The 27,752-nt window shown below is 34.8% G+C and overlaps 5 protein-coding genes across 10 annotated transcripts; 3 read left to right on the top strand and 2 right to left on the bottom strand.

Annotated features, from left to right (window-relative positions):
• The first annotated feature begins 588 nt into the window (after positions 1-588).
• LOC114882474 (protein G12-like) lies at positions 589-2,312 on the top strand. Its single transcript, XM_029199363.2, has 2 exons — positions 589-1,478; positions 1,656-2,312. The coding sequence occupies exons 1-2, from the start codon at positions 1,260-1,262 to the stop codon at positions 2,310-2,312; spliced, it is 876 nt and encodes a 291-aa protein (XP_029055196.2). The 5' UTR covers positions 589-1,259.
• A 7,672-nt stretch (positions 2,313-9,984) lies between these two features.
• On the top strand, positions 9,985-12,422 carry LOC114881412 (kelch domain-containing protein 4-like). The gene is made up of 7 exons (XM_029198198.2): positions 9,985-10,306; positions 10,472-10,642; positions 10,728-10,963; positions 11,040-11,206; positions 11,278-11,427; positions 11,497-12,072; positions 12,153-12,422. Exons 1-7 carry the CDS (start codon positions 10,193-10,195, stop codon positions 12,314-12,316), a joined length of 1,578 nt encoding a protein of 525 aa, XP_029054031.2. The 5' UTR covers positions 9,985-10,192; the 3' UTR covers positions 12,317-12,422.
• On the bottom strand, positions 12,406-16,861 carry LOC114881411 (valine--tRNA ligase-like). 3 transcript variants are annotated; one of them, XM_029198197.2, is made up of 17 exons: positions 16,792-16,861; positions 16,185-16,315; positions 15,901-16,093; positions 15,582-15,828; positions 15,271-15,499; positions 15,012-15,191; positions 14,820-14,944; positions 14,486-14,748; positions 14,186-14,414; positions 14,000-14,122; positions 13,823-13,930; positions 13,585-13,744; positions 13,249-13,517; positions 12,975-13,187; positions 12,804-12,915; positions 12,554-12,732; positions 12,406-12,492 (listed from the first exon to the last, which is right to left on the bottom strand). In XM_029198197.2, the coding sequence occupies exons 2-17, from the start codon at positions 16,267-16,269 to the stop codon at positions 12,424-12,426; spliced, it is 2,784 nt and encodes a 927-aa protein (XP_029054030.1). In that variant the 5' UTR covers positions 16,270-16,315; positions 16,792-16,861; the 3' UTR covers positions 12,406-12,423. The 3 variants fall into 3 exon arrangements, with proteins under 3 accessions (XP_029054030.1, XP_029054028.1, XP_029054029.1); XM_029198195.2 differs by lacking the exon at positions 16,792-16,861 and adding an exon at positions 16,405-16,669; XM_029198196.2 differs by lacking the exon at positions 16,792-16,861 and adding an exon at positions 16,405-16,669 and having other exon boundaries at positions 16,185-16,330.
• A 178-nt stretch (positions 16,862-17,039) lies between these two features.
• LOC114881413 (3-hydroxyacyl-CoA dehydrogenase type-2) lies at positions 17,040-19,101 on the top strand. 2 transcript variants are annotated; one of them, XM_029198200.2, is made up of 3 exons: positions 17,040-17,174; positions 17,938-18,102; positions 18,412-19,101. In XM_029198200.2, exons 1-3 carry the CDS (start codon positions 17,166-17,168, stop codon positions 19,003-19,005), a joined length of 768 nt encoding a protein of 255 aa, XP_029054033.1. In that variant the 5' UTR covers positions 17,040-17,165; the 3' UTR covers positions 19,006-19,101. The 2 variants fall into 2 exon arrangements, with proteins under 2 accessions (XP_029054033.1, XP_046141688.1); XM_046285732.1 differs by lacking the exon at positions 17,040-17,174 and having other exon boundaries at positions 17,905-18,102.
• Positions 19,102-19,204: 103 nt separating this feature from the next.
• LOC114881414 (protein nervous wreck) lies at positions 19,205-27,655 on the bottom strand. Of its 3 annotated transcripts, none has more exons than XM_046285721.1 (22): positions 27,369-27,655; positions 24,460-24,557; positions 24,189-24,234; positions 24,036-24,121; positions 23,819-23,963; positions 23,481-23,747; positions 23,276-23,404; positions 23,062-23,184; positions 22,840-22,943; positions 22,614-22,758; positions 22,420-22,497; positions 22,303-22,354; positions 22,083-22,186; positions 21,857-22,007; positions 21,373-21,551; positions 21,011-21,311; positions 20,702-20,916; positions 20,516-20,615; positions 20,281-20,448; positions 20,170-20,201; positions 19,583-20,092; positions 19,205-19,510 (listed from the first exon to the last, which is right to left on the bottom strand). In XM_046285721.1, exons 1-22 carry the CDS (start codon positions 27,387-27,389, stop codon positions 19,505-19,507), a joined length of 3,060 nt encoding a protein of 1,019 aa, XP_046141677.1. In that variant the 5' UTR covers positions 27,390-27,655; the 3' UTR covers positions 19,205-19,504. The 3 variants fall into 3 exon arrangements, with proteins under 3 accessions (XP_046141677.1, XP_046141676.1, XP_046141675.1); XM_046285720.1 differs by having other exon boundaries at positions 19,205-20,092; positions 23,481-23,544; positions 23,611-23,747; positions 27,369-27,599; XM_046285719.1 differs by having other exon boundaries at positions 19,205-20,092; positions 27,369-27,652.
• Positions 27,656-27,752: the final 97 nt, after the last annotated feature.

The following is a 27,752-nucleotide window of genomic DNA, read 5'->3' on the forward strand; positions in this document are numbered from 1 at the left end:
ACAAAAACAGCAGGGTTCGATTATGCGGCACGGCTTTTGTTTTGCGTAGCGAAAGAATCACACTGCACAAACTGAACTATGAGGATGAAGTGGTCGTCCAGGTAAACGGTCCTATAATCATGGGACCATTCCAAGTAAATGAATATATTTAAAGAATAAATCAATTTTTGTGTTAAATTCATTTTCAACATTCATAAAACATGAAATAATTATAAATAATAAAATTAAAAGCAGTGAAAAAAAAAATTTTAAATACGTGGGATAGATTCCGGGGGAACGCAACATTACGAGGAACGATGCTAACCAGAGGGGCTATGCTGTGCTGTTGACATCAAGTAATATGAAATGTTATAAACTTTAAAGACTAATATCTCTGTTATTAGGGCCTATTCGATAGAACTTCCGGACACGATCGCTTATTTTCGATATAGATTCATTATGCCCAAGCTTGTCGAAATCCATGATTCTCTAACCGTGTCCTCCCCTTGTAAGAGTGCAGAACGGAGTTGATCGAGTCAATTTTATTATACACTACCCTTCCCACAATATAAATTAAATAGAAATTATTTTACACTTTTTAGCGCATTTTCAAGTCGGTTGTATTTTTTGTTAAAAATTATTTTTTTCTCTTATCACCGAATCACCAAGGTCGATCGACCAAATAACATATTCAAATGTATCCGATAACGGACCACTTCTCTATTATCTGGTCAATGTGTAGACAGATAAACAAAATATTGTAGAGCAGGTACCTAATCATATTATCGTTCCAAACAATCTGATCAATCGTACTTTCTTGTTTTGTATACTTTGTATACTTTCTAGCTACTTCTTGTTTTGTCGTGAAAATCCCCAAGGTCGTTACGTCAACAACGATGAGTCGAAAGGGCAGGCTGTTACCATCATGTGCTGCCATAATATTGGGCTAAAGTTTGCCTGGCTAGCGGGAGAAAATAATTTTGAACAAGTTGAACGTCGAAGAAGCAATTGTTGTCCCTTCGAAGGACAATTACGGTCCCTTTGAGAGCCACTATTAAATATCTCTTACTGTCTTTCAAAATATTAGCTTATTGTTGTCTATTGAAAACGAGAGACAACGATGCCAAAGGGTGGATTTTTGATAGAAAGTTACAAATTAGTGCTATCGTATCATTCAATCTTACATAATATGTTTATAAGCTTATTTCAAAGAAAGTAGAGATGAAGAAACAAAAGATTTCATTAAGCTATCTCTAGAAGTGGTCTTAAAATAAAACAACATGAGAATATCAGCATTTAAAATCTTAATAACCTTCTTAACCCTCTTAACCTTTACCCAAGTAAAAATCAGTTATCTAACAATTAAATTTCCGAATATTTTATTTGCACGTTCGTCAAGATATAATCTTATCGAAGATTCATTAACAGAAGGGGTATTTAAAGGACGGAAACGATTCAGTGTCATGCATTCAGTGAAATCCACTAGCAGAAGCAACATGGTGAGTAAACCAGAACAATTGAAAATGTTCTTAAATATTATAAAATCTGACTATTTACTGCTGGCTTAGCTAGCTGGTCTAACTTAATAGCTAGAGCACATTTACTACTTCTAACATTCTTTTGCACTGTTACCTGAATATTCGAGATTAAAATTTCTTCGTTCTTTTCGTCCGTAGATGAAATTCGCATTCGCCCTCGTCGCAGTCCTGGCTTTGGCCAGCCCCCTGCAAGCTTACAATGTTCCACGTACAGGAACCGGTGTCCTGGCTGACGACGTGCAGGAGTTTGTCGATCTCCTGCCAATGGACGAAGTAATCAAAATCATCCATCGTTACGTTACCACTGACAGTGATGTCCAAGCTGTGATAAAATTCATGCACTCCAACGAATTCAAACAATTGGTCACCGAAATCGAAACCATGTCCGAAATCCAGCACATCATGAACTACATGCAGAAAAATGGACTGGACATCTACCAGGTGGTGAACCACATTAACAAGTACCTCGATCTCGAACCATTGACACCACCAACCAACGTCCGAATGGTGAGGGCCGCCGGTGGTATCCGCGGAATGCTCGACGAGGTTAAGGCCCTTGTACCCAAGGAGAAGATCCGGGAACTGTACAAACAGAAATTGGCTACATCCAAAGTGTTTGCCGAGTTAGTCGCTCAAGTGAAATCACCGGAATTCCAGAACGTCGCCAATAAACTATGCGATAACGCTACCTTCAAACACATGTTGAGCGAAGCCAAAAAGGCCCAAGTCGATGTCGAAGGTGTGATCAGTTTAATCGAGAACAGATTGGGCGTTAAGATCCCCTGCAGAGTATGAAGTGACATACCTTTGATTCTTACTGACAACGCTTGATTTACTCATTGATTTAATTTTATGCAATCAATAAGTGAAATTATAATACTTTGTTTACCATCTGTTTACCCTTTTCTTATCCTTCTTTCTATTTCACTGATAGTATTTTTGTTGATTGATTCTAAATAATTTATGTGAAATAAATAAGTAAAATTATAACATTTTGTTTATCATTTCTTTGTCCTCTTCTTATTAATACTTTACATAACCTCTTTGGTTTCGTTCCAATAATTTCGCTTCTTTCAAGGTTTTTATTCACTTATATACACGTTTATCAATTCTTAAATGTTTCAATTTGATCCAAAGATGGTTTCATTTTGCTTCATACTTAAATTTTCTTGAAACCACTGTAAATATTTCAAATATCATGCTTCGCAACACCAAACTACTTCGAGAGTACACAAAATTTATATTACATTTATAACAATTTTATACTACCACATCACTTCTACTTGCCATAGTTGCAACGTTTATGTATTGTTTATACATAATTAATACAAAATAGCGTATATTACTACAGCTTTTAATTAAAAAAGACAGTAATTACAATTCCGAGCACAGGACTCTGTTTTTGAAAATAGGACTCCCGATTGTCACGTGAGCAGTGTTGCCACGTTGTTCAGCATGGTGTTGCGAACCTCGCTTGTATATATGTGTATGATATCGTGTGAATTTAGCCGCAAGCTTGTAATCACAAGCGTTGAATGAAATGTAATATGGCGACGATGCCATAAGAGTATGACTGCAGCATGTGCGCATTATGTTATATCAATGCTCATAAATTAGGAGCCAAAATTCAAAGGAATAAACAAACAATAGATAAGACATTGTAAAACTTTCAACACGGGTAATCGTGTTGGGAGAGAGTTGGAAATCCGGAGAAATAAGACTGTCACACTTGAAATTTCTAAGAAACTAATTTATTGCGGGCCGTATCTAATTCGTTACTCGTAACGAAAATCATGTTGGTTCTTGAAACTGTCGAAGTCTCTTCGACATCCTGTTTATTTACAGAGGGTCGTAAATTCTCTTAAGGGTTGCCTTGGCTCGCTAGCGCGAGACCTTTTGTTATCTTACGTTTTCTCTGGATCCCACGCTTTCTCTTAGCACGTGTGCACAGAATCGTTCTCGAGTCTTGGACGGAGCACCACCATCTTCCGCTCGCCCAAGGGTGGACCGAAGCCAGGGAGAGGGACCGCCTCCGGACAGGAATGGGCCCCTTCATCATTGGACCAGGGATGATCCTGAGGGAGGATTCAGGATCCATCGAGGAGGGGATGGCAGCCAACTTCGATCGAGGATCTTCATCGCCAAGCTCAGAACGATTCAAAGCTTTGTCACGTCCTGTGACGCATTCTCTAAAATTTCTATTTCGCCACCCAAACTCTTTAAGCCGCTATTTCGCGACCTAAATTCTTTAAACTTATATTTCGCCATACAGATTCTTTAAACTTACATTTCGCGATACAAATTCTTTGAACTTCTATTGCACCATCCAAATTCATCGCTCCGCAAAAATTCTGAGTGAGCAACTCAGCCGGGATGTCGTACGGCAAGAACGCTGACGATCCGGACGAGGTGGTTCACCCGAATTGGCAAATCAAAAGTCGACCTCATTAATCAATATATAATAACGAGACCAAACCGCCCGCGTGCAGACAAAAAAAATTATACTTCAGACCAATTATAGTACAGAACCCGTATCAGATCAAATTCAGTGTAGAACCAGTGGCAGACAAATTATACTACAGAAACAGTGCAGACAAATTATACTACAGAAACAACACAGATCAATTATAGTGTATAACCGGATCACTTCTGTAAAATTCATTTAGAATCGGCCAGTCCGTTTAACGCGAATCCGGGATTCAATTCAAATACGCATACAGAAATCCACAAAGTACGACTCTGCTACGGGACTCAGAGACCCGACAGAGCAAATCGTCATCTGTAAAGAGCGCGCAAGTTAAGGATTGTATTTAAACCCAATAAACATTTGTTGTGATCGGAAGTGTGTGATCTTGACTCGAACGTCTACCCTACCGTCTACATCCACCAGGACGACCTATTTCTACAGGTATCCTCGCCCAGCGAAAGGTAAGTAAGAACCTCTACCTAGCTAACAACGTGGATACAAATCATACAAAAAAGGTACGCGGAGAACTCAGTGAGAGGGAGAACTTCGCGACATTACAGTGGTTCCGATACGAATCGAACGCCAACAGGCACTACTAACGTGTAATATAGGGTAGACTCATAAAAAAATCTAACTCGAGAATATAAATCTTTGTCTGCAACTTCAATAAAAATTCAAGAACTTCACTTTCGAATCAATTTCAATATACAACATTATCAATTCATTGAGATACTGCTACAAAGTAGACATAAAATTCACCTAAACATAAAATTAACTCATTTATTCACTAAATAATTACAAATAATGAAACTTTCAAATGAATAATAAGAATTTTAAGCCAACGGATAACAAAAACATTAAAGACGAAAATAGATTAACAAGAAGCAGGACACAAGAAAATCCTGAACTCAAAAGTATTGTAGAAGATCGTAATCACGCATCAGCCTTTTTACAAAGCCGTAAAACACCACGTTCACCAACAGAACGAAGAACATTTGACTTCACACCAAAAGCTACAACCGAGGTATCAAACGCGAATACAGAATTAGGTGCAATACCCAGAACAAAAAACGTAAAGAATCTAACCATAAACACTAACCAAACCGATAACGGAGGTGCCAGTTGGCAAGATAAAGACATAGGATTTACAATCAATCCAAGTAATTCAGCTAATAAAAACAAACAAACAGGAACTTTCACTTCCCCACTAATCCGAATAAGCCCCCAAGATAATAGAAACACTACCGAAACATTAAACGAAACAATAAACAACAGCTACAAAAACGACATATCCCTACTCGAAATTGAAGGAATTACAGAACAGCCAAGCCTAATAGGAAATCTGGACGGAGAAAGTAGCGAAGGAAATTTAACACTCATCTGTGGAAGTCCGGGAAATAAAATGACAAACCAGCAAAATCAAATCCAACCTCTTCGATTACCTCTAAAATACGTAGCAAATTTAATACCAGAATTCGATGGGAAAAACATTTCGGTCATAGAATACATTGAAAAATTAAAGCATGCTAAAAACATTATAACACCCGTAGATGAACCAGGTCTAATCCCGATTCTAAAAATTAAATTAAAAGGAGAAGTATACAAGGCACTAATAAATTCACCGATAAATAACGTAAATGATTTTATTCAAGCAATAAGGTTATTATTCCCATCTACCGAAAACATACACAGTTTGAAGACACAGTCTCAACTATGAACTTATCTAACCACTTCACCAACCATATTGTGCCAAGGTTAAACACCCTGGATAGAGAGGTTGTAGTAGATGGATTGCAATTGCCTGAAGGACGTATTTTTGCTGAGAATATTGTACAAGACACAATGACCTATGATCAGCAGTGCGGTATCACACTTGCAGATCGATTAAATTATATCACATGTGTGTTACAACACCCTGAGAAAGAAGCATTGTGCTACAAGAACAAATTGAAGTGTAACAAAAATAGATCAACATTAAGGAAAAGAAGGGGATTATTTGATTTTCTGGGAGAGATACAAAATAAATTATATGGTGTGGCAACAGAGAAGCAATTAAAGAACATTCATGATTTGATAAATGATGTACATAATGAATCACTCCGAAACAGCCAGGAAATTCAGCTAATTAGAAACAATACTATGACACTCAATAACCACCTTGTAAAGGGATTAGAGCATCTATCTCAGAACCTATACAAAGAAATAGGTAAACTCTCTCACTCGATTCAAATATGGGCAAACAGTGTTGATGATAACTTACATACAATAAATGCTGAATTGCAAGAGATCAATATGGTGTCTATGATACATACAGCAACTCTTACAATTAATGCTTATACTCATATTTTACATGATATGATCGGTGCTTTAGACACACTAACAAACCATTATCAAGACACATTGATTAGTGTTTCACAACACACTATATCTCCCCGTTTCCTTAAAGATGATTTGCTTTCCCAACTTTGGAAAACAATATCAGCCAATATTAAGACAAGCTTACAAATAGCTGACTCAGACACAAAATTATCTCTCCTCATATCATCCATCTTTAGCACATACACAACTCGAACCAAATTGGTCATAGTGCTCCGTATACCTCTAGTTCTTAATCCAAAGAATATTACTTTTTGGGATCCCAGATCAGTACCCATCATTAAAGGTAAGTACAGCTATGAGGTGATCTTACAGGATAACATTCTTATTCTCAACCAAGCAGACAAAGAATGGGCAATTATGGATCACACCGACTATATCATATGTATACGAGAATCAAATCAAATATGCGACGTTGATATCATATGGACATCTTGGAACAGCCCTTGTTGTCACTTAAGTGTTCATCTAACACAGTATGGGTCACAAGAAATATGCCAAGTAAAGCGAACTAGTCATAATGAAGGTGATATCCCCTTTATAGTCGCATCAGGGGCAAGATCATGGTTAATTTCCACTAACCAAGATAAAATGGAAGCACGACTAACATGTGCTGGTTATCAAGGAGTGCCTTCACACAACTCAGTACAAATGTTACCTCTACTTGGCATTGTATCATTACCATTGTTCTGTGAAATGACTATAGGTAATCACAGAATTCATAGCCCTTATGCTCAAATTGGCTCAACTGAAATGTTAGTAGCAAGTTCTATTGAGGAAATTCACTATGAATATCAAGATTTTATAGTGGTCAATATAACTAAAGAGGTGCCATTTTTATCATCTCAACATCATAATAGATTCATACAACCGATCATTTCAGAGGATACTCTGTTTGACCACGATATCACCTCCATTAAGGGATTAAACGAGAAGTTAAAAAAAGAGGGATCTGTGTATCTTGATGATATAAACAAGTTACAGTCAAAATTTGAGAAAGATGAAGTAACCTATAACTCTTCATTGTCTGATTTATCAAATTACCTCAAATCATTCCGTCTATGGGATTACTTGATTCCAACTCCATCGGTATTTAATGTCATTATAATAGCTTGGCTGTCTTGGCTGACTTTTAGAGGAGCTAGAGTCCCTTACACACCAACTGGTGCTGCACTAACATTGATGGCTCCGAGTCATCAGAGCTTTGCATATCCTGTAGGAGATGTGAACAACACATCAGCATCTCTAATAACACCACACTGTGGGTCTGTCCAGATTTGGCTCTCTTGGGTTCCTTTAGTTTGTCTGGTCGGAATGGTGATCTTGCACCTACACATACAATCGTTGTTATACTTATACTATACAAAATTGTCAATCAGGTTAGGCTGGACACCTGTTAACAGAGTTCAAATACAGCATAGTGGTGAAAACAGACTTAACATTGGGATTCTTTTGAGATTTCATTCACTATTTGGGCAAGTGATTACCCGTAGGGAAATTGTGGTTCAGGTAGCGACCCTTCCAAGCAAGCAAGATGATTGGTATGTAAACAAGGACTCTCGCAATTATTCAAAAGCTATTTCCGGTAAATTCTATAGGTCATCTAAAGAAATCCGCATTAATGTCGACTGGAACATGATATGTTTGAAGTCTCGTTTATTCACATCAGTGGACACATGTCAAGATTTGCCCCATACTATTCTGCTATATAAAACAGACATTTATAGTATGATAAACAAACATCTACCTTGGTATTGGTGGAAATGTGAGGTAGAAGCGATCACATCTATAGCTGTAGCTAAACCTCTAATTGGTGATTACTTGTATAACTATTTGTATTAGATTCTCTCACTATTATACTTGTTTGCATGTTTTATTTAAAAATATCACAAAAATATATATAATCAGCCTATGACTATACCTGTATCTATTATCCTTTAAAAAAAAAAAAAAAAAAAAACAGAACACCACTCACCCAGGCGTTAAATAGATCCCTGCGCGGCTGCGATAGATCCAGCACGCGATCGCCTAGTATATAGCTTGCGTACATTGTCGTTCGGGTAAATAATACAAGCAGAAACTTAAATTTTTTTTCGTTCAAGTGACGATACTATCCGATCGAACGGATATATATATCAATTACCCCACCAGGTGCACAAAATTTCCAAGTAAAACACAGGACATTAACCGATGAAGCGCTCAATAATACTCGGAACCAGCGCATGCAAAACACCGCTGTCTCAGCGCATACCAGCCACAATAGAGGACCTAAGAATTACCAATTTCATTTTAGAAACATTGAATTTAAAAGTTAATAAAGAAGCCCAGAAGTGTTGGTCTACAATATTATTCAGTACACGCACTATATGTAATTCCGCTACGCACCCCTACCGCCTCAATCTCAGCGGGGAGGGAAGTAAATGGCCATCCGAAAACCATTTACTCTTTGTAACATACCAATTCGTAAACGCAAAGAAATATTAGCAAAAAAGAAAAATTTTACCCAGCGCAACAAATTCACACCAACTAACAAATATTGTAATTACACTCACCTTAAAATTGTAAAACTCATTTAACTCATAAAACCGCAAACTATGAATTTGGATAACACAATCGCTTAAAGAAAATTTTCTTTCCAGATTTATTTGTTGATATCGTACCGATATGCAACAATCTAGGCGGCCAGGTGTCACGTCCTGTGACGCATTCTTTAAAATTTCTATTTCGCCACCCAAACTCTTTAAGCCGCTATTTCGCGACCTAAATTCTTTAAACTTATATTTCGCCATACAGATTCTTTAAACTTACATTTCGCGATACAAATTCTTTGAACTTCTATTGCACCATCCAAATTCATCGCTCCGCAAAAATTCTGAGTGAGCAACTCAGCCGGGATGTCGTACGGCAAGAACGCTGACGATCCGGACGAGGTGGTTCACCCGAATTGCCAAATCAAAAGTCGACCTCATTAATCAATATATAATAACGAGACCAAACCGCCCGCGAGCAGACAAAAATTATACTTCAGACCAATTATAGTACAGAACCCGTATCAGATCAAATTCAGTGTAGAACCAGTAGCAGACAAATTATACTACAGAAACAGTGCAGACAAATTATACTACAGAAACAACACAGATCAATTATAGTGTATAACCGGATCACTTCTGTAAAATTCATTTAGAATCGGCCAGTCCGTTTAACGCGAATCCGGGATTCAATTCAAATACGCGTACAGAAATCCACAAAGTACGACTCTGCTACGGGACTCAGAGACCCGACAGAGCAAATCGTCATCTGTAAAGAGCGCGCAAGTTAAGGATTGTATTTAAACCCAATAAACATTTGTTGTGATCGGAAGTGTGTGATCTTGACTCGAACGTCTACCCTACCGTCTACATCCACCAGGACGACCTATTTCTACAGGTATCCTCGCCCAGCGAAAGGTAAGTAAGAACCTCTACCTAGCTAACAACGTAGATACAAATCACACAAAAAAGGTACGCGGAGAACTCAGTGAGAGGGAGAACTTCGCGACGTCAAAGCTTCAACCCGACTTGAGTCAAATTGTTGGAAAGAATAAAGAAATTCAAACAATTATTTTTCCTTAAATTCAAAGTGTATTTTATTAAAACCCGTGCCGCGAGCAGAGTGCTTTAGCGCTCCACGGGCACCTTACCCACGTAGTAAACATTCAAAAATCCCTAGACATCTGAAATCCACGTGCAACAATGGTAATATTGCAATCCCGAAAATATTTTTCTGTTTATCGTAGCTCTTAGCTTGATATCGGGAAACAATTTCATAAGTTGAAGAGATTTTATTGTATAACATGGGTAAAAAGGATAAAAATAAGAAAAAGATAAGCGGTAATGTAAAAACTGCACTTAAAACTGAAAAAAAACAAAACGCTAAACAGAAAAAAGAATTGGCTGCACGTGGTGAGGTTAGATAGACTTACAACTGCATCCAAATATTTTTATATTGTTATTTCATACAGTACAAAAATAATTCATAATCTAATATCAAATATAAGAATCCTGACATTATTTAATAATGTAAATAATACTACTTTCATATATCAAAATTAATGTGTTGTCATAAATGTTAGGATGACATAGAACACGTAATTGCTGAAATTGAAAGAGAAGAAGCTAAAAGAAAATGTATTATTGAAAAGACAGTAGCCCCACCGTCTCGACGTATAAACTGTACTTTAACAGCACATCCATTTAAAGATGAACTTATTATATTTGGTGGAGAATTTCATGATGGAAGAACGGTAAACTATATATTAATAAAATTTATTTGAACTGGTATTTTAATTATTAAGTGAATTTAATATATTAATTGTTGCTTTTGTTTAGACATTTGTTTATGGAGACATGTTTATATACAGCTTAAGTAAAGATGAGTGGACTATCATAAAAGCACCCGGTTCTCCTCCTCCACGTTGTAGTCATCAAGCAGTGACCACAACTGCGAATAAAGGAGAATTATGGATATTTGGTGGTGAATTTACAAGTCCATCAGAGTCACAATTTTATCACTACAGAGATTTATGGGTGTATAGATTTGCAGAGAAGAAATGGGAAAAAATTTCGTATGTTGTACTTGGATACTTTCTATGAAATAAGTAGAAAATATTTTGTGACTACTTGTTTTCCTTTTTATTTAAGATCTCCTGGTGGACCATCTGCCAGAAGTGGTCATAGAATGACTCTTATAAAAAAACAATTGATTGTTTTCGGTGGATTTCATGATAATTTAAGGGATTACAAATATTACAATGATGTACATATATTTAATCTTGATACATATACTTGGCACAAGATTGAGCTGTCTGGTAAAATTATAAGTAAAAAGATATTATTAGAGAAAATCTCTATACTCTAAATACATTTTATGAAATTGTAGGTACTCCACCACTTCCCAGATCTGGATGTATAATGTTACCAACACCTGACAATAAACTTCTTATATATGGTGGATACAGCAAAGAAAAGATTAAGAAAGATGTTGATAAAGGTTATGTTCATAATGACATGTTTTTAATGACACCTGAGAGTAGGTAATTTATTTTATATAAAAATATATTTTCTTTGACGTTAAATGATATTATGAATGTTATTTCAGAAAATGATCAAACTGGTTTGAAATGGAAATGGGTGCTTGTAAAACAATCAGGAATTAAAATATCACCAAGGTGTAGTGTATCAGCTGTTTTAGTTCAACCAAATCTGGCCTACTTGTTTGGTGGAGTTTTTGATAACGAAGATGATGAAGAAGAACTTCATGGAACATTTTATAACGATTTAGTGGCCTTAGATTTAGAAAAATTTCAATGGAGAATAGTGGCATTACATGGAAAGAAAGATATAACCACACGACGTAGAAGAAGAAAACCAAAAGAAGATGCTGGACAAGAAAACGATAGTGAAAATGAAGATGATAATCATAGTGAAATGCAAGAACCGTCATCTGTTCCTACTGAATCTGTAACAACTCATGATGATGGAATCTTCACAGTTACAATAGGACCCGCGCGAACATCTGTTACACAGGAACAGGAAATCACAGAGAAGGATGTATTTATGCCTTGTCCACGGATAAATGCTGCACTTGCCGTAAAGCATAATATTTTATATTTATATGGCGGTATGTTTGAAGATGGAGACCGGCAATATACACTGAACGATTTTTATAGTTTAGGTGTGTACAATTATAATTTAATAAACGTGTACATATGAGATAGAAGTTTGCAAAATTTTAACAACATTTTTGGTTTTTAGATTTTCGTAAATTAGATGAATGGAGAACAATAATGTCAGATGATTTATCTACTCAAACGTGGTTTGATGCCAGTAGTTCAGATTCGGATAGCGAAGAAATAGACGACAGTGACGGAAGTGAAAATGAATCGGAAGATGAACATATGGATGTTGATGAAAATTAATACGTACCTGCCTTTAATTGTAAATGTACGATAGTCTTAATTCTTCAATCTGAATGTTTATAAAAAAGATTATAATACCAATTTAAATATACTTTTCTACAATTTATTTACACTTCTTTGGAAATTTGGGTCTTGCGTGAAATATTTTGTTCAATTTGCTTTAAAACTGAAGGATCCTGAAAAGAAAATACATAATAAATACAGAATTCAAAATGTAATAAAATAAAAAGAACTCACTTGTGCAGTAATAAACAATGTACAGTTGCAAGTAAATGGATAACACACACTACTGTTGGTTTGTGTATAACTATTTTCTGGGAATACTGAAATATTTGAAACTTTGCTTCCAGCTTTAATTAAATTTATGGTATCATTATACAAAGTAAAATCTTCAGATTGATTAATTACAACGTGAACTGTAATAAAAAAAGTTTTACAATTCTTTAAGAAGTTAATCATATTTTGTTATTATGTGAATAAATATTACCTTCTGGATTCATCTTTTTATTAATGTTACCCATAAAGCTTCTAATTTCTAAGATCATTTTTAAAACTTCGTTTATTCTTTCGTCCAGAGTGACATCTCTCCATTTGTTAAACTGTAATAATCATGCTTTAAGTTGACCTGAAGTTTAGAATTATAAATATAAATGTTCACCTGTTCTGGCATTGGATATGACGCTTCCATCAGTGATGGAACTGATAAAAATTCAGGTAACTTATTTGATAATTGATTATACAAATCATCAGATAAGTATGGCATTATAGGGGCAAATGCACGTAAAAATATCTCTAAGCATGTTCTTAAGCCGTATGTATGACTTATATCAGTATTTTCATTCTCATCTCTAAATCCCCATTTAGTTGCTTCCTATAATCATATGGAATCTTATGATTCTTGACACATTTCAATTTATTTATCACAATCTTACCAAGTAAAAGTCACAAAATTCATAATATAGAAACTGTTTCAATGCCGCGACAGTTTTATGGAAATTTCGTTGCAGAAGTGTATCATTAACTGTGGTCACCATTAAAGATAATCGACTTAAAATCCAACGATCAATAACTGTCATACTCTTCGGTTCTTGGTATTTTTTTTCACTTGTCATAAGTAAAATATATTTGCTTGCTTGCCAAATTTTGTTGGAAAAAAATTTGTTCGTTTGGCACTCCATTATATCGAAATTAATGTGTTGATCTGTTTGAATAAAAATAATTATAAAATAATGAAATATAACATGTTATATGTATCGATGCAAACTAACTTTTAATGTTATGACTACACAGAGTCATACGCAATGCATCTGCACCACATTCTGGTATACCATTAGGAAACATTTTTTTGTTTGCACTCAACATTCGGCGCAGTATCGTTTCATTAACAATACCCATGTTATAACTTTTTTTCATTTGTGCAGTAAGATCCTATTTATATCAAGATATTTACTACAAATAAGTTACACCTTAAATTAAAACTCATTATTCGCATATATTAATGCTTACATTTAGAGTAATGCCATTGATAACATTTTCGGGAGAAACAATATTTCCCAATGTTTTAGACATTTTCTTTCCATAAGCATCACATAAAAGTCCATGCAGTAGAACTTCCTATAATTTAATGGAAAGTTATGCAAATATTTTTATGGAGTACATGTTAACAAATTTAAAAAGTCATACATTAAATGGTAGTCGATTAGTCAGTTCCAATCCTAACATGACCATTCTTGCAACCCAGAAGAAAAGAATATCATATCCTGTTTCTAATAACGTTAGAGGATAATATTGTTTAAAATCTTCTGTCTAAAATTTAAAACCATAACATAAAGACAATATTTTACATATTTAATTTATAATGTGTTATACCTCCTTTGGCCATCCCAATACTGTAAAGGGAAGAATTCCAGAAGAAAACCAAGTATCTAATACATCTGGATCTTTGTGTAATTGAACATCAGATCCATACTTCTTTCGTACAATGATGCGTGCGTCATCTTCAGTTCGAGCAACAATCCATTCAATTTTATCTCCCACTTCAATATAATAAGCAGGAATAGAGTGTCCCCACCATGTTTGTCTTGAAATACACCAATCTCTAACAAGAAGATTACGATTAAAAAATAGAACTTGTTACTAATTTTTCTACATTCTATGTTCTTTTCTCACCTAATGTTATTAAGATAATCGTACCATATCTGTTCATGAGTAGTAGGAATTATATTTAAATGACCTTGCTTTACAGCGTGTAGTGCTTTATGAGCCATACTTTTACATTTGATAAACCACTGTTCTTTCAACATACATTCTACAATATCATGGGATCGCGAACATATCGGTATATTCATTTCATGTTCTCTTACACTTCTTAAAAAACCTTTATTTGATAGTTCATTTAAAACTTTCTCTCGTGCAATAAATCTCGGTAAACCCTAAAATATTTTTTTAATTACATTTTCAGTTTTCTTAAGACACAATTATTTGAATTATAATATTATTATACCTTAAACTGTTTGCCTGCATTCGTTATGTTTCCATACTCATCAATAACTTCAATGATATCTAACCCATGGTTTGTTGCAATCTCATAATCCAACTGATCATGTGCTGGTGTTATTTTCACAGCTCCTAGAAGCTTTTATATTATAAACATTATCATTGTAATACAAACTTTTAACAACTAAAATATATTAACCTGTGCCAAATTCTTTGTCAACCAAGGGGTCAGAAATAATAGGTACTAAGGTTTCTCTTAAAGAATGCCAAACTTGTTTTCCAATATATTCTGTATATCTTTCATCATCTGGATGAACAGCAATTGCTACATCACCAAATACAGTTTCTGGTCTAGTTGTAGCAACTATTATTTCATGTTCTGAAAAAGAAAAAAAACAATTTACATTTGTTTTAAGAACTACAATCTAGTGTAAAAGATATATAACACAGAATTTTACTTGAATCTATCACTGGATAAGCTATATGTGCTATTTCACCAAATGTTATTTTCTTTTCATATCCTGGAACCTGAAGCTGTGTTTTTTTACTAATATATAATCGTTCTACTTCAATATCAGATATTGCACTATGTAAAGTAGGAGACCAATTAATCAAATCTTTTTTCCTATATAACAAATTTCGCTCATTTAATGTTACAAATGCTTCTATTACAGCATTAGTATGATCCTGAAATATTTATTATAACACTAAATAATCTACATAATAATAAAAAATGAAATACTTTGCACCATAAGATTTTAGTAAGTACTTTACTCATTGTGAAATACTCTCTGGACCAATCCAAGCTAGCACCTAAAGCTTTTATCTGAGATTTTATTACATCTTCTTTATCATATTTCCATTGCCAAATATATGAAAGAAATTGTTCTCTTCCAATATCTGATTTAGAGATACCTTTTGTTTTTGAAAGATATTTCTCTACCATCATTTGTGTTGCAATTCCAGCATGATCAAAACCTGGTATCCATACAACAGGATAACCCCTCATTCTGTACCTAAGCAGAGAATTGTTTTAAATATTACATATTGCAATAATCAAAATATAGAACATTATAAGTTATAGATACCATCTTGCTAATACATCTTGAACTATGACAGTTAATGCATGCCCTAAATGCAATGTACCAGTTATATTAGGTGGAGGTAAAAGCATTTTTAATGCTTCTTTCTCATTGTTTTTAACAGTGAAATAGTTATTTTTTTCCCAAATTTGATACCATTTATGTTCAGCATCTTTATGATTAAAAGTTTTTGGAAAATCTAAAAACAAAATACATCAATAATACCTTTAAATAAATGTATTTTTTTAAATCACATGTTATATTAAATTATATATTAAATATATAAATACCTGACAACACCTGAGTTGATAATGTACAATAACAAAATTTATAAGAACTGCAACGCAGCAAATCATTAAACCGTGCAATATGCATTATTAATTTTGTTATATATAATAATATCAATGCATAATATATATACCTAAAAATACATAACCTATAATATGAATAACATTAAATTATTGATTTACCATAAAACTAAATGCATATCATTAATTTTATTATTCGTACACTGTGAAATAATATGTATGTATGTAAAATGCAAATGTTTTGTTAAAATTCAAACATTTGAACTTTGTCCTCAGTTACAGGCAGTTACAGAATATAAACGCCAAATATATATATTTATAAAAACTATAACGAATTACAACTAAGGTTCTATATATACATATTTAACGTAGTAGAAGTCTTTAAATCATTTAAATTTAAATACATAAATAGCATCTAAACATTCGCATATTAATTTCGAATAGGATTTAAAATAAATGAATGTCTAAAAGTAATAACAAAATATCATAAATATTTATGTATTAGGTACAAATACTCGTAATATTACAAAATTATATTCATTTATAATAGAGCGAAAGTAAAATCTTAAAGTATAAAAAAATTATTTACTTTACATTAAGACGATAACATGATATATGTTTTACATATACTTATAAGATTTTGGAATGTTTAATCAGACATCCTTGAACTAAAATTCTGATGTAATATAGTAATAATGAACACTTTAAACAGAGCAAGAGATATTAAATTGAAGACTCATTCTCTCATTTTCTTTTTATTATCAGATCGAATTATTCTTGTTTGATTCATTATTAAAGATATGCGTATACATGGTTCAAAGTTTCACATCGATAATTTGCAGTTGGCCTGCGAATCCAGCCGGGTTAAGACGTACTATTTTACAGCGATTTGACTGTCTTCCGTATCATTAAAGTGATTCTTTTTATTTTTGCACGATCTTTATATATTTTTCAATTACCAAAATGTTGAAAGTAAGTTCTGAAACCTTTTTACATAGAAAGTACGATTATAATACATATTTAGCATTAGACATAATAATGTTCCTCAATTTCATGGTGTCTTTCCATTCATAATTCACAGCATTCCACCGTATCACACATTTACTATCATGCAGTTTTGTCGTGTATATGTAAAAAACTCATTTTTGTTTGATGTTTCGTAAAAAGTTACGTTGTATTTGAACCTGTAATGTGAAAAAAATAATTAATAATAATAATATTAAAAAGGACTGTACGATATACACATACAAACACATACATATAGGTTGCATATGTGCTGTACTTACAATATGAAATGTTATTCAACTGTTATTATTCAGTAAAAATAATGTATAAAAAGATAAAATTGTTATCAGTATCAATAAAATATTATGTATAAAAATAAATTTGTATGATTATTTTGTTAAGCAAAGTATATTGTTCATTTTGCTTTTTTTTATTTTATTCAATAGTAAGTTTAAAAGCTGGAATGTAATTATTGTTAATAGTAATTTCTGTAAATTGTTTGACAATGGTAAATAAAATTATACTACAGTACTGTGTTAAAAAACAACATTCACACGATCACACAGTGCATTTTAATAAGTATTTTGTGTACATGTATGAAAATAATTAATGTGAAGAATTAATAGTTTTCACCGTACTAATATTTTAAATATATTGATAAATGCTAAAATTATCAGGATAAAAGGGAACATTTAAATGAAACATGTAAGTAATGTATAATATATTTCAGGGAATGGTTGCTCTTGTCACTGGTGGTGCTTCTGGATTAGGATTAGGAACTGTGCAGAGATTTGTGAGAGAAGGTGCCAAAGTGGTTATTGCTGATTTACCCACATCAAAAGGAAATGAAGTTGCTACAACCCTAGGAGATTCTGCTGTCTTTTCACCTATGGATGTAAATATTGAAAAATTAGTACTATCATTACTACCAATAGCAGTAATAGTATTAATAAAGAATATTGTTTAGACAAAATTTTGAGGCATAAAATTATTAAGTTTGTTAGCAGTATAACAATTAAAGACTTTTTGATGTATACTTTTTTATAGATTAATAGGTTTATTATATGACTATCAATATTAGCAATATAACTACTATTGTGTGAACTACAAGTAATACCATTAGTAACTATTATGAATTGACATTGAAATTGTAATTGTATTTTTCTATGCTGTTAAATTCAAAGGATGTTGCATTGCTTTACAGGTAACATCGGAAGGGGATGTAAATGCTACAGTACAATTAATAGATAAACAATTCAAAAAGCTAAATATTGTAGTAAATGCTGCAGGAATAGCTTGTGCATATAAGGTATATAATTCTAACACAAAGTTACCACACAAATTAGAAGATTTTCAGAGGGTGATCAATGTAAATGCCGGCGGGACGTTTAACGTTATTAGATTATGCCTGCCGCTTATGCATAATAACAAACCAGATGAAGATGGACAACGTGGGGTAATAATTAATACCGCAAGTGTTGCAGCTTTCGATGGGCAAATAGGTCAGACAGCATATTCCGCTAGCAAAGGTGCAATTGTCGGTATGACTTTACCGCTAGCTCGTGATTTATCAAAACTTGGTGTTCGTGTCGTTACGATTGCACCAGGGTTATTCGATACGCCTCTACTAGGTTCATTACCAGAAAAGGTACGGGTATTTCTAATGAAAACTGTACCGTTTCCAAGTAGATTGGGTAAACCGGACGAATATGCTCAATTGGCGCAACACATTGTTGAAAATCGTCTCCTGAATGGAGAAGTGATAAGGTTGGATGGTGCTCTCAGGATGCAGCCTTAAATTTATGTGATTATGTATACCATTTATACGAATATGGAATTGGTTAAGGGATTTATAGCATATGGATTTTTAAAATAAAAATTATATATAAAAAGAGACATCAAAATATATGAAAGATGAATAAAACAATAACTTTTTTCCATGCAACACCATTATAATTCTTTTGAAATGTACACAAACAACTAAAAGTTTTCATCTATTATAGGTATCGACAATTTTCTTTATTACCTTATGACTGTACATTAACGTCTTGTAAATACGTTGCAAAAGTCGCAACACCCTTCTTTAAATAGTTCACTAGAATATCATCTAGCAAAAAAGTTGTGTACATAGTATTAACATAAAAATTTTTTAGTTGTTCCGTTATTCGTTAGTCTTTCTTTCCAATAACCTCCGGAGATTTCCAAAATTCCAGTAAATGCTGAAACTTATTTTGATGATTTTTCGGAAGAGCCAGTTTATTTGTTAAGGCAGGATAATCAGGATCTCCGAGGTCTAGTCAATCCTAGGCATTCGATTCTTTTAAATTTTGTAGCTTTTCTAACTGGTCAGGCTGTAATTCATCTGGAATACTTGCCCTTCCTCCTACTACCCTTTTTTCGGGTACGATTTCAATATCCTCTGTATCCTGTACTTCGATTACAGTACCACGAGATGGTATCGATTGAGAATTATCGGCGGTACTTGGGCCGGATGTTGAATCTGCTTCGCTACCAGAACTGCTGCTAACCGGAAAGGGCGCTGAATCTGTAGGCAAATCATCGACTGTTGATTTTTCTTCTATGTCTTCTGTTACTTCTGTAGCTTCTGTAGTTTCTTGCTCTTCTCTTTCATCCATTATCACGGTGGCCTCTTTGCAGTCACTTTCATTCATGTCAGTGGTAGTGCTCGATGGTAAATCAGCTTCAGAATTTTCAGCAGATTTTACCGTATCGTCATTGGTTTCCTCTAGTCCGGGAAACGGATGTTCAATTTCTTCCATTGGCGTTGCTGCAGTAATCACAATTTGTGCAACGCCCAGACCAAAGTCTTCTTTGGACTGATCGGTGTTCAAAGACTGCGGGTGTTTTGTTTTTTCATCATTTATCTAAGAGAGAGAGATAATACATAGCTGGACTTTTAATAACTTCTTTTTTAATTATCGTTTAAGAAAATTTTATTTACCTTCGCTTCTGATTCTTCCAACACTTCTACAACTAAACAATAATTTTTTGTTCATTGAAATGTAGATTAAAACCTAAACGTAACAAATGATAATAATTATTCGAAGCTTACCTACTATACCAGGCCCTTCATCAGATTTATCACCTTCGAACTGCGACCCGTAATGACATTTTTGGTCCTTTGAAAGATTTATCACAAAACCTTCTTGTTGTTCTTGTTGTTGCTCTTGTTGTTGCTGCTGTTCGGTGTTTACATTATCCGAGTTTTTCCCTTCTGATTCTATGTTAAATATAACAATGAGAATATTTATTTTATTATAATTCAATTTACACTAGTCGAATATTACCTTGGATTGAATTTTGTGCTAATTCATCTTCTAATAAGAATTCCAGAACTTCAGGCGGTGTAAACATAGGCGGCGCAGAGCTTGGTGGCGTTATATTTTCCTAATAGTAAAAAAAGAAAGTTAGAAATTTGAAATCACATTCGTTCAAAAACATTTTTTACATCTGTTCCGCAAATAAAATTTAACCTGTGGGGTCAAAGGTGAACCATCTGCAGCGCAAGGTTCTACAATTAAGGATGGGAATAATCCTCGTTGTCCGCGTAATTCACCTTCCCACCATCCATCATCGACATCGTGCGGTTCTTTTCTAAGGACTTTTACGATATCACCTTCGAGGAAACTAAGTTCTTCGTCGCATGTAGTATCGTAATCGTAAAGAGCGATACAATATTGTTCTGGTTCTGGAAAAGCGTGAATAGTTTTAATATTGGACACTTGGGTACTCTATTCTTTCCCCTCCCTTTTTTTCATAGATTCTAACAATAAGAAACTTACCCCCTATGTGATTTTGTACAACAGTCTCTGTAACAGCAGGTTCTAAGTTAGCGTCTGGATCGACTGCATCATGATCGTCAATGGTATAATCGACTGAAGAAAAGGATATTTGTTGTACGAGTCCTGGTCCTTGCGAAGTCAAACCGGATGTTGTCTCTCTTTCGACATCGAGATAATTCTGAGGAACGAATCCCTCTTCGCCGCGATAATTTCGTGCTCGGAGCCAACCATCGCCATCACCTTCTCCAACAACTTCGAGTTGTTCGCTTTCAACGATTGACAATTCATCAGGATTTTGCGCCTAAAGACAAAATCTTAATGTAGATCAAGTAAATAACAGACTCAAGTTGGTGTGTTCGTACCGTATACGAATAAAGCGCGGTGCATTTATATATTTGCTGTGTGGAAGGCGGCTCGGTTGTTTCATCAGTTTCAGCAGTTTGCATTTCATCTTTCTCCTCGTTATCCCAATCCACCGATGTTGGATCATCCCAACCGACTGTAAGCTGTTCTATTCGTTGCTTCTCTTGTTCAACTAGAGCTGTCGATGGAATAAAATAGTCTTTGTTACTTTAATTCAAAACTAGTAACAAATATGTTATTGAATTAGACTTAGCTTCCGGGATGGAGCCGCGTTGTTTGACGGTTTGTTGCCGACGTTTCTCGCCCTGATGAAGCATACTGTAAAGTTTGCGAAACGTCGGCAACAAACCGTCAAACAACGCGGCTCCATCCCGGAAGCTATCGGCGGAAGCCTCAAAAACCTTAAATATGTTATTGTTTTGTATGTTAGTAAACACTGACGGCTTTCCTTACAATCATTATAAGGAAAGAGTTATTGCGTACCATCGACTTCTTCGCTATCGTGTCTTTGCCTTTCCTCTGTGCTTTCTTCTTGCTGAGGAGCGTTTCGTGCACTGCCTGGTCGTTCAACGGTAGTTAAATCGCTACCACCGTCTCCATCGCTATCGTAGAACGAGTCTGAGGACGGATGTTCCTATACACGTACGTAAATCGTAGATATTAATTTCTTGTCATTGTTCGAGGTGTTCTTGTACATTAAGATAAATACCGCCGTTCCAGATGCATCGGTTCTGACGGAAAGAGAACTTGCCGATCGTGGCATATCCTGGACGCTCAAAGTTTCAGCTTCTTGCAACCACTCATCGACGTTCACTACAGAAATAATAATAATAGAAGCGATAGTAATGGTAGTGTCATTAATACGATTTACCCTATTAATTTCATCTGCATTAAACACACAAGAAAAAGGCAACAGATATTTAACAAACCTCCACCGTTTCGAAGGCATTCTATTCTCGCTTCTGCCTTCAGCTTTGCTGTCTAATGAACAAGTAAATAGGTAAGGTAGAGAATTGACGTGATTCACTTTTCACCAGATATCTTACCTCTGCACGTCGGATCGCGTGTTTCAGTTCATCGATTTTTGTGTCTATATCTGGACCTTGTGGATCATTTGGATCGCTCTAGAGCATTATTAAAAGTAATTGTTAACGAATCGTTATTGAATGAATGTACAATGAAAAGAAACAAACAAATAGTCAAAAGATTTGTATGAAGATTAGTTGCATGTTATGTTAACCTTTTGCCCAGACTCTTTAAGCTGTAAAAGAACTTGTATTTTTCTATTATTTTCTCTAATAGTGCTTATTTCGCGTGCTATTCGCGTCGACCAGCGACGAGCTTCTTTTCCAAGCGTAGCTGCGGCAGCATGATCAGCCGTTACCCTGTAAGAATTTCGTTTCTCTGAGTACTGGAAGAGTTAACATTTCAGCTGAACGTTTGCTATTTATAAATTATTTGTAAACCTGTCTACTGGATCATTGTCGCAACACTCGAATTCATACTGTATGTGTTGTTTTAGAACAGGATAATATAAGCAGCAACATTGTATATTGTACTCTCTAGTCAGCTATGAAAGGTACAAATAATAAATGAGAGAAAAATGTATCGTTCAATTAAATTCAATTATTTTACTCCAATATAGAAATCAATTTAATTGTGATCTTAATTCGATCTTTTGTACTCACTTGTTGCGCTTGGTCGCGAATCTTGCCGAAACTATTTTGTGTAGCTAAACAAGTCAAAAGTTCTGTACGACCCATTAGGGTTAAATATTCTGCTACCTTATCGTAAACACCTTGTTCTAAGTACTGTTAAAAGAAACAAAGGAAAAGACATTTTCATTCCTTGTCTAGTTAAACTTGAAGACTGAATAATTGACGAAGATCAAAGTTGACTTACTTGCATAGTATTTTGTAAATCGACTACAAAATACCTATTCTGATGTGCATTGGCAGCGGCGAGACTAAGTAAATAATCGTTTCGAGCTCCTGTTGATTTTTCTTCTAAAGCATCTCGTTTAGAGCTTACCTAAATATAGAAATTCTTAAATGTAAAAAATTCTTAACATCTAATACACATCTATCATAATAGAATAGTTTTATACCTTTGCACTATTTTTTTGTAATGACGTTATAGATTGAAAGAAAGATCCTTTCTTCTTTTTTAATCTGAAAACGATCAATAGCATTTTATTGTTGTCTCGAATAGAAAGCAATACTACAACGTTTACGTACTTCTCTTCGATATCTTTTGCCTTATCACGAACATCGTGGGCACTATGCTCTTCATCGAAGTATAATTTTTTCGTTTTGTCTACATCTTGTACGCACATTTGCAATTCTTTTTGTACTATCATTAATTGGTCGATTGCCTATAAGATAAACCGTGTTGTTTACTTCACGAATGAGTATCGCCTAATACAATTGTTTTAAGAAACAATACCTTCTTGGAAATTTGAAGTTTATGCATTTTTAAACCTTTCGCATCGTCAGCAATTTGTTGCTGAAAAACTTCCACAGCGGCTAATCGCGCCCTGGCAAGCTTTTCGTTTTCTTCCAAAACGGTTCGCCATACATTCCACATATTCCTAGAATTTACAAGTATTTCGATGAAGATATTTTTAATACGTTTAAAAAATTACTTCAGAAGTAAAATCTACCATTTTTCTTCCCCACCATCGACTTTGAGGTCCGGAATATTTGGTATCTTTTTATTTAAATACGCGGAAGATATTTTAAGTAGCGCCTGAAACAACCGATCGATTGCCAATTAAAATTTCGATCAATTTCTACAAATATAACAATCTTCTTACCTCGGAATATGATTTTTCAATCGCAGATTTTTTTATCGTAAAATTACTGAAACATACAATTTCAAGTAAAGGATTAAAATAGTTTTACACAGATAAATTTAAAAATAAAAAAATAGTTGTATCATATACAAACGATAGCGTTCTTAGGAAATTCTTGAAAAGTAAAAGCAAAAGTTCGAAGGAATTGAAATCGCCGACATAAAATAACTTTAGCTTAGACTATATAAAAGAGCTTTACTCTAATCCTCTTTTACATAAGTTTAAGGCTCACCGAATATCTTCCAGAAGGTCGCACTCGTGCTGGTTTTTCGCTTGCAACTTCGCCGCTTGTTCCGCGTGCACATTCTTAAGAAACTTTGTATAATTTCCCTGCAATTAATGAAATCATAGTATCAGCAAGCTATGTGTTCATTCGTGTTTAATTAAAAATTATGCTACCGTAGATATTTACTTTTTTATAGTTAATACTTTTCCAACAGAACAAAAGAACAAAGAACGTACGAGGTGAAAGGGTGAAAAGTGTAATGTTCTTTTCTCATCCCTGACAATCAAATCGGTTATTTTAATTATTTCAAAACGCATTTATAAAATAAGCATATTATCGAGGAGAATATGAAATATATTATATTAAATGTAATTAAAAAAATATTAACAAAAAGTCGTCTCCTTATCCATCACGGTTATCCTCAGAATAAATATATTATCTAAAAAAAAGAATATTACATATATTAATATATGCAAAATAAACATATTATCGGAGAAAAAAAACATATTGTATATAGAATAAAAAGCAGTCTCCTTTTTCTCGTCACGATTATCGGTTTCCCGTACGTCCCAATAATTGTCCGTCGAGGAAGCTAACAAGGGTAACGCTTTAATCAGCGGTAACATTGTTCGAAGTCAAGTTCAATTTTGTAGTACAAGCAGGTGCATCGACATCTTCCTTATGCATCGAGGCTCGCTTTGACCCCGTGAACTCTGGCGAACAATTTGTCGATATTTAATGCACAGTGACAACCTGTGTAATTGTCGAAATTGCAGTTACCACCCACTCTCATCCGATCCTTCTTGGAAAGTCTAGCATTGCATTTTTCAATGCACAGACCTGGGAGATACGCTCACGGTCTAGGGACTCATACATAATTACTTTCTGTGTGCTCGTTACGTTATGCATTGTTACGCGGATCGTTAAATGGGAAAGCCTAGTTCATCGTTGCCGAGAGCAAATGTAAATTTTTCCAGCTCTTTTTTTTTTTTTTCAGCCCTTTGCGTCAACCATCGTAGCAAATATGGTAATGGAAATATCAAGTAACAAGGGAAACCCTTTTGCATTGTTTCGTGACTACTTTGACGCCCGCCTGTAAAAATTTCAACCAACCCCTCTGCCATGTAATTCTCGCTACTAAATCGAGCAAAAAGAATTGTCAAAAATTTTTCTTCCACCATAGTTATTTGCAAGAGATATATTTCATTCTTCGTTGCTCTTACATGACTGAAATGTACATAAAAGCTGACTTTTAATTCAGCTTGAATCTTGCAAAAAGGTCAAGCTTTCAACCCGAAGTGTATTTGCTAAAGCACTATAATATAGCGAAGAAATGTTCAGGCAACGAGCGGAAGGCCATACTGAGGGAAGTTTATAGTCATGAGCGTAATAAAGATTTTTATTATTTTGAAAAATATTTGATCGATTAAAAAGCTCGACGAGTCTGCTCGGAGCCAAGAAGGGCAAACAACAGAAGAGTTTCGAGGCTTGTAAATCTTTCATCGGTAAAACAAACAATTTTCTTCGTAAAAATTTCGAACGACCTACCTTTTAAAATATCCCGCTGAAACTAAAGTTTTTATAAGGAAACAAAAACAGGCAAACACGAAGGTAACCGAAACAGACAAGGACAGCGGATACAAAGAATTCGTAGCGCGAAAAGCAAATAGAGGCGAGTGCTCGTGTAAAGCGTTGTTGATTTAAATTTCAGTTGAAGTATGTTTTTCGACAACTGTTAGAAAATGTGTATTTCTTCTCTTTCCACGAATCTCTCTGGATTCTTATCACACGGCTGGTGTTCGACGAGTCGAAGTGGGTCAGGAATCTCCGGATCTTTAACTGCGAAACTTCATTGTCGTGAAACGAAGCGAAGGGCCGGTTGGTGCACCTTGATAAATAGGTCAGGAAATGCTGTTATCTTTAAAGGAATAGAGATAACTAAACGATGGAAAACTACTACTTTGGTTTGAGAAGCAGAAAATTCGTTTCAATTACCGTCTTCTTACACACGCTTTCGTATACAATAATTTGATATCAAATAAATAAGATCTCATCGACCTTGAAGTATCGTTTGTGTTTCACAAATCTAAGAATTTGACAAATTACAGGAAACAAATATCTACATTTCTGTGAAACTTGTATGAAACTGTTGCGAAGAAACATGGCTCCCGAAAAAAGAAAAAAATTGTCCTACATTCAAAATTTCAAGGATCGATTTTAAGTGGAAGCTTGCACCGTTACATAATGAAAGTGACAGATAGAAATTTTGGCTTAAATTAAGCGGATTTCATGAATGTATCACGGTGAAAATGGAAGTCGTTACTTTACCGTTGATACCCACGTTCGTTTCGATTTGACATTATATTAACCCAGGTCTTTGGCCTGTTCTATAGATTTTGAGGTCAGCTTTTGGTATAGATTCGCAGCAAGGACCGAAGTGCGCATCGATTTTCTCATCGTGGCAACGTTCGAGCGCCGTTTACGTCAATTTTTCCGTAAGACGTCGCTAAAGATCGATATGCGGTCAAATTTTACGTATCTTGATCGTGGCGAGAGCAAGTATCAACCCCTTTTGCGCTCCCTACGATACACATGACACCTTGAGAATCATACTCTTTCTTTTCTGGATATTTTCTCTCTTTTCCTTTTACAGAATTTCATTTCCACTGTCTTTGAATTTTTGTTATCTCATATTCTCAGGACCTTTGGCCACGATACCCATACTCATGCTCGGAGGAACACATTCCGTAGGAGTTTTAACAACGTGCAGTAGCATATATTGGATTTATAAAGAACATGTAACGATCAATGATAGTAGAGGAGGAAATAATATAGAAATACTTGAATCGTTGTCGTTCTAAGATGTAACAAGAATGACATGTAACGAAATGTGAATGTCAATCTTGTCGGCTTACTTTTCTCGGTGGTGGTTGCATGCTGGACGAGCGACCTGCTCTGCAGCCTCACCGCTGGCAGCCCGTTTTACACCGTCCGCCGGGGAGGGGTGCTCTGTTGTTTTCGTACGCCTCACCCGACACAATAATGTACGTGCTACCACCCTCACTGCTTGCGTGTTCGTACACTACTGATCTCCCGTCCTCGACTGAGCTAGCCTATTTATTGATCCCATACGCGCCTGCGTTTTCTCCATGTTACGCCTTCGGGATCTCTCATTCTCCTTTTTACGAGTTACTCCCCCGATGCTTTCGATCCCTCGCGGTACTTACGGTTCCCAGTTTTCTCATGGACGAACATTTCTAAGTTTTATCGACTGAAATCAATTGAAATTTCACCTTTTC

The sequence above is a fragment of the Osmia bicornis genome, chromosome 5 (assembly GCF_907164935.1).
Source record: "Osmia bicornis bicornis chromosome 5, iOsmBic2.1, whole genome shotgun sequence".
Lineage (NCBI taxonomy): Eukaryota > Metazoa > Arthropoda > Insecta > Hymenoptera > Megachilidae > Osmia > Osmia bicornis.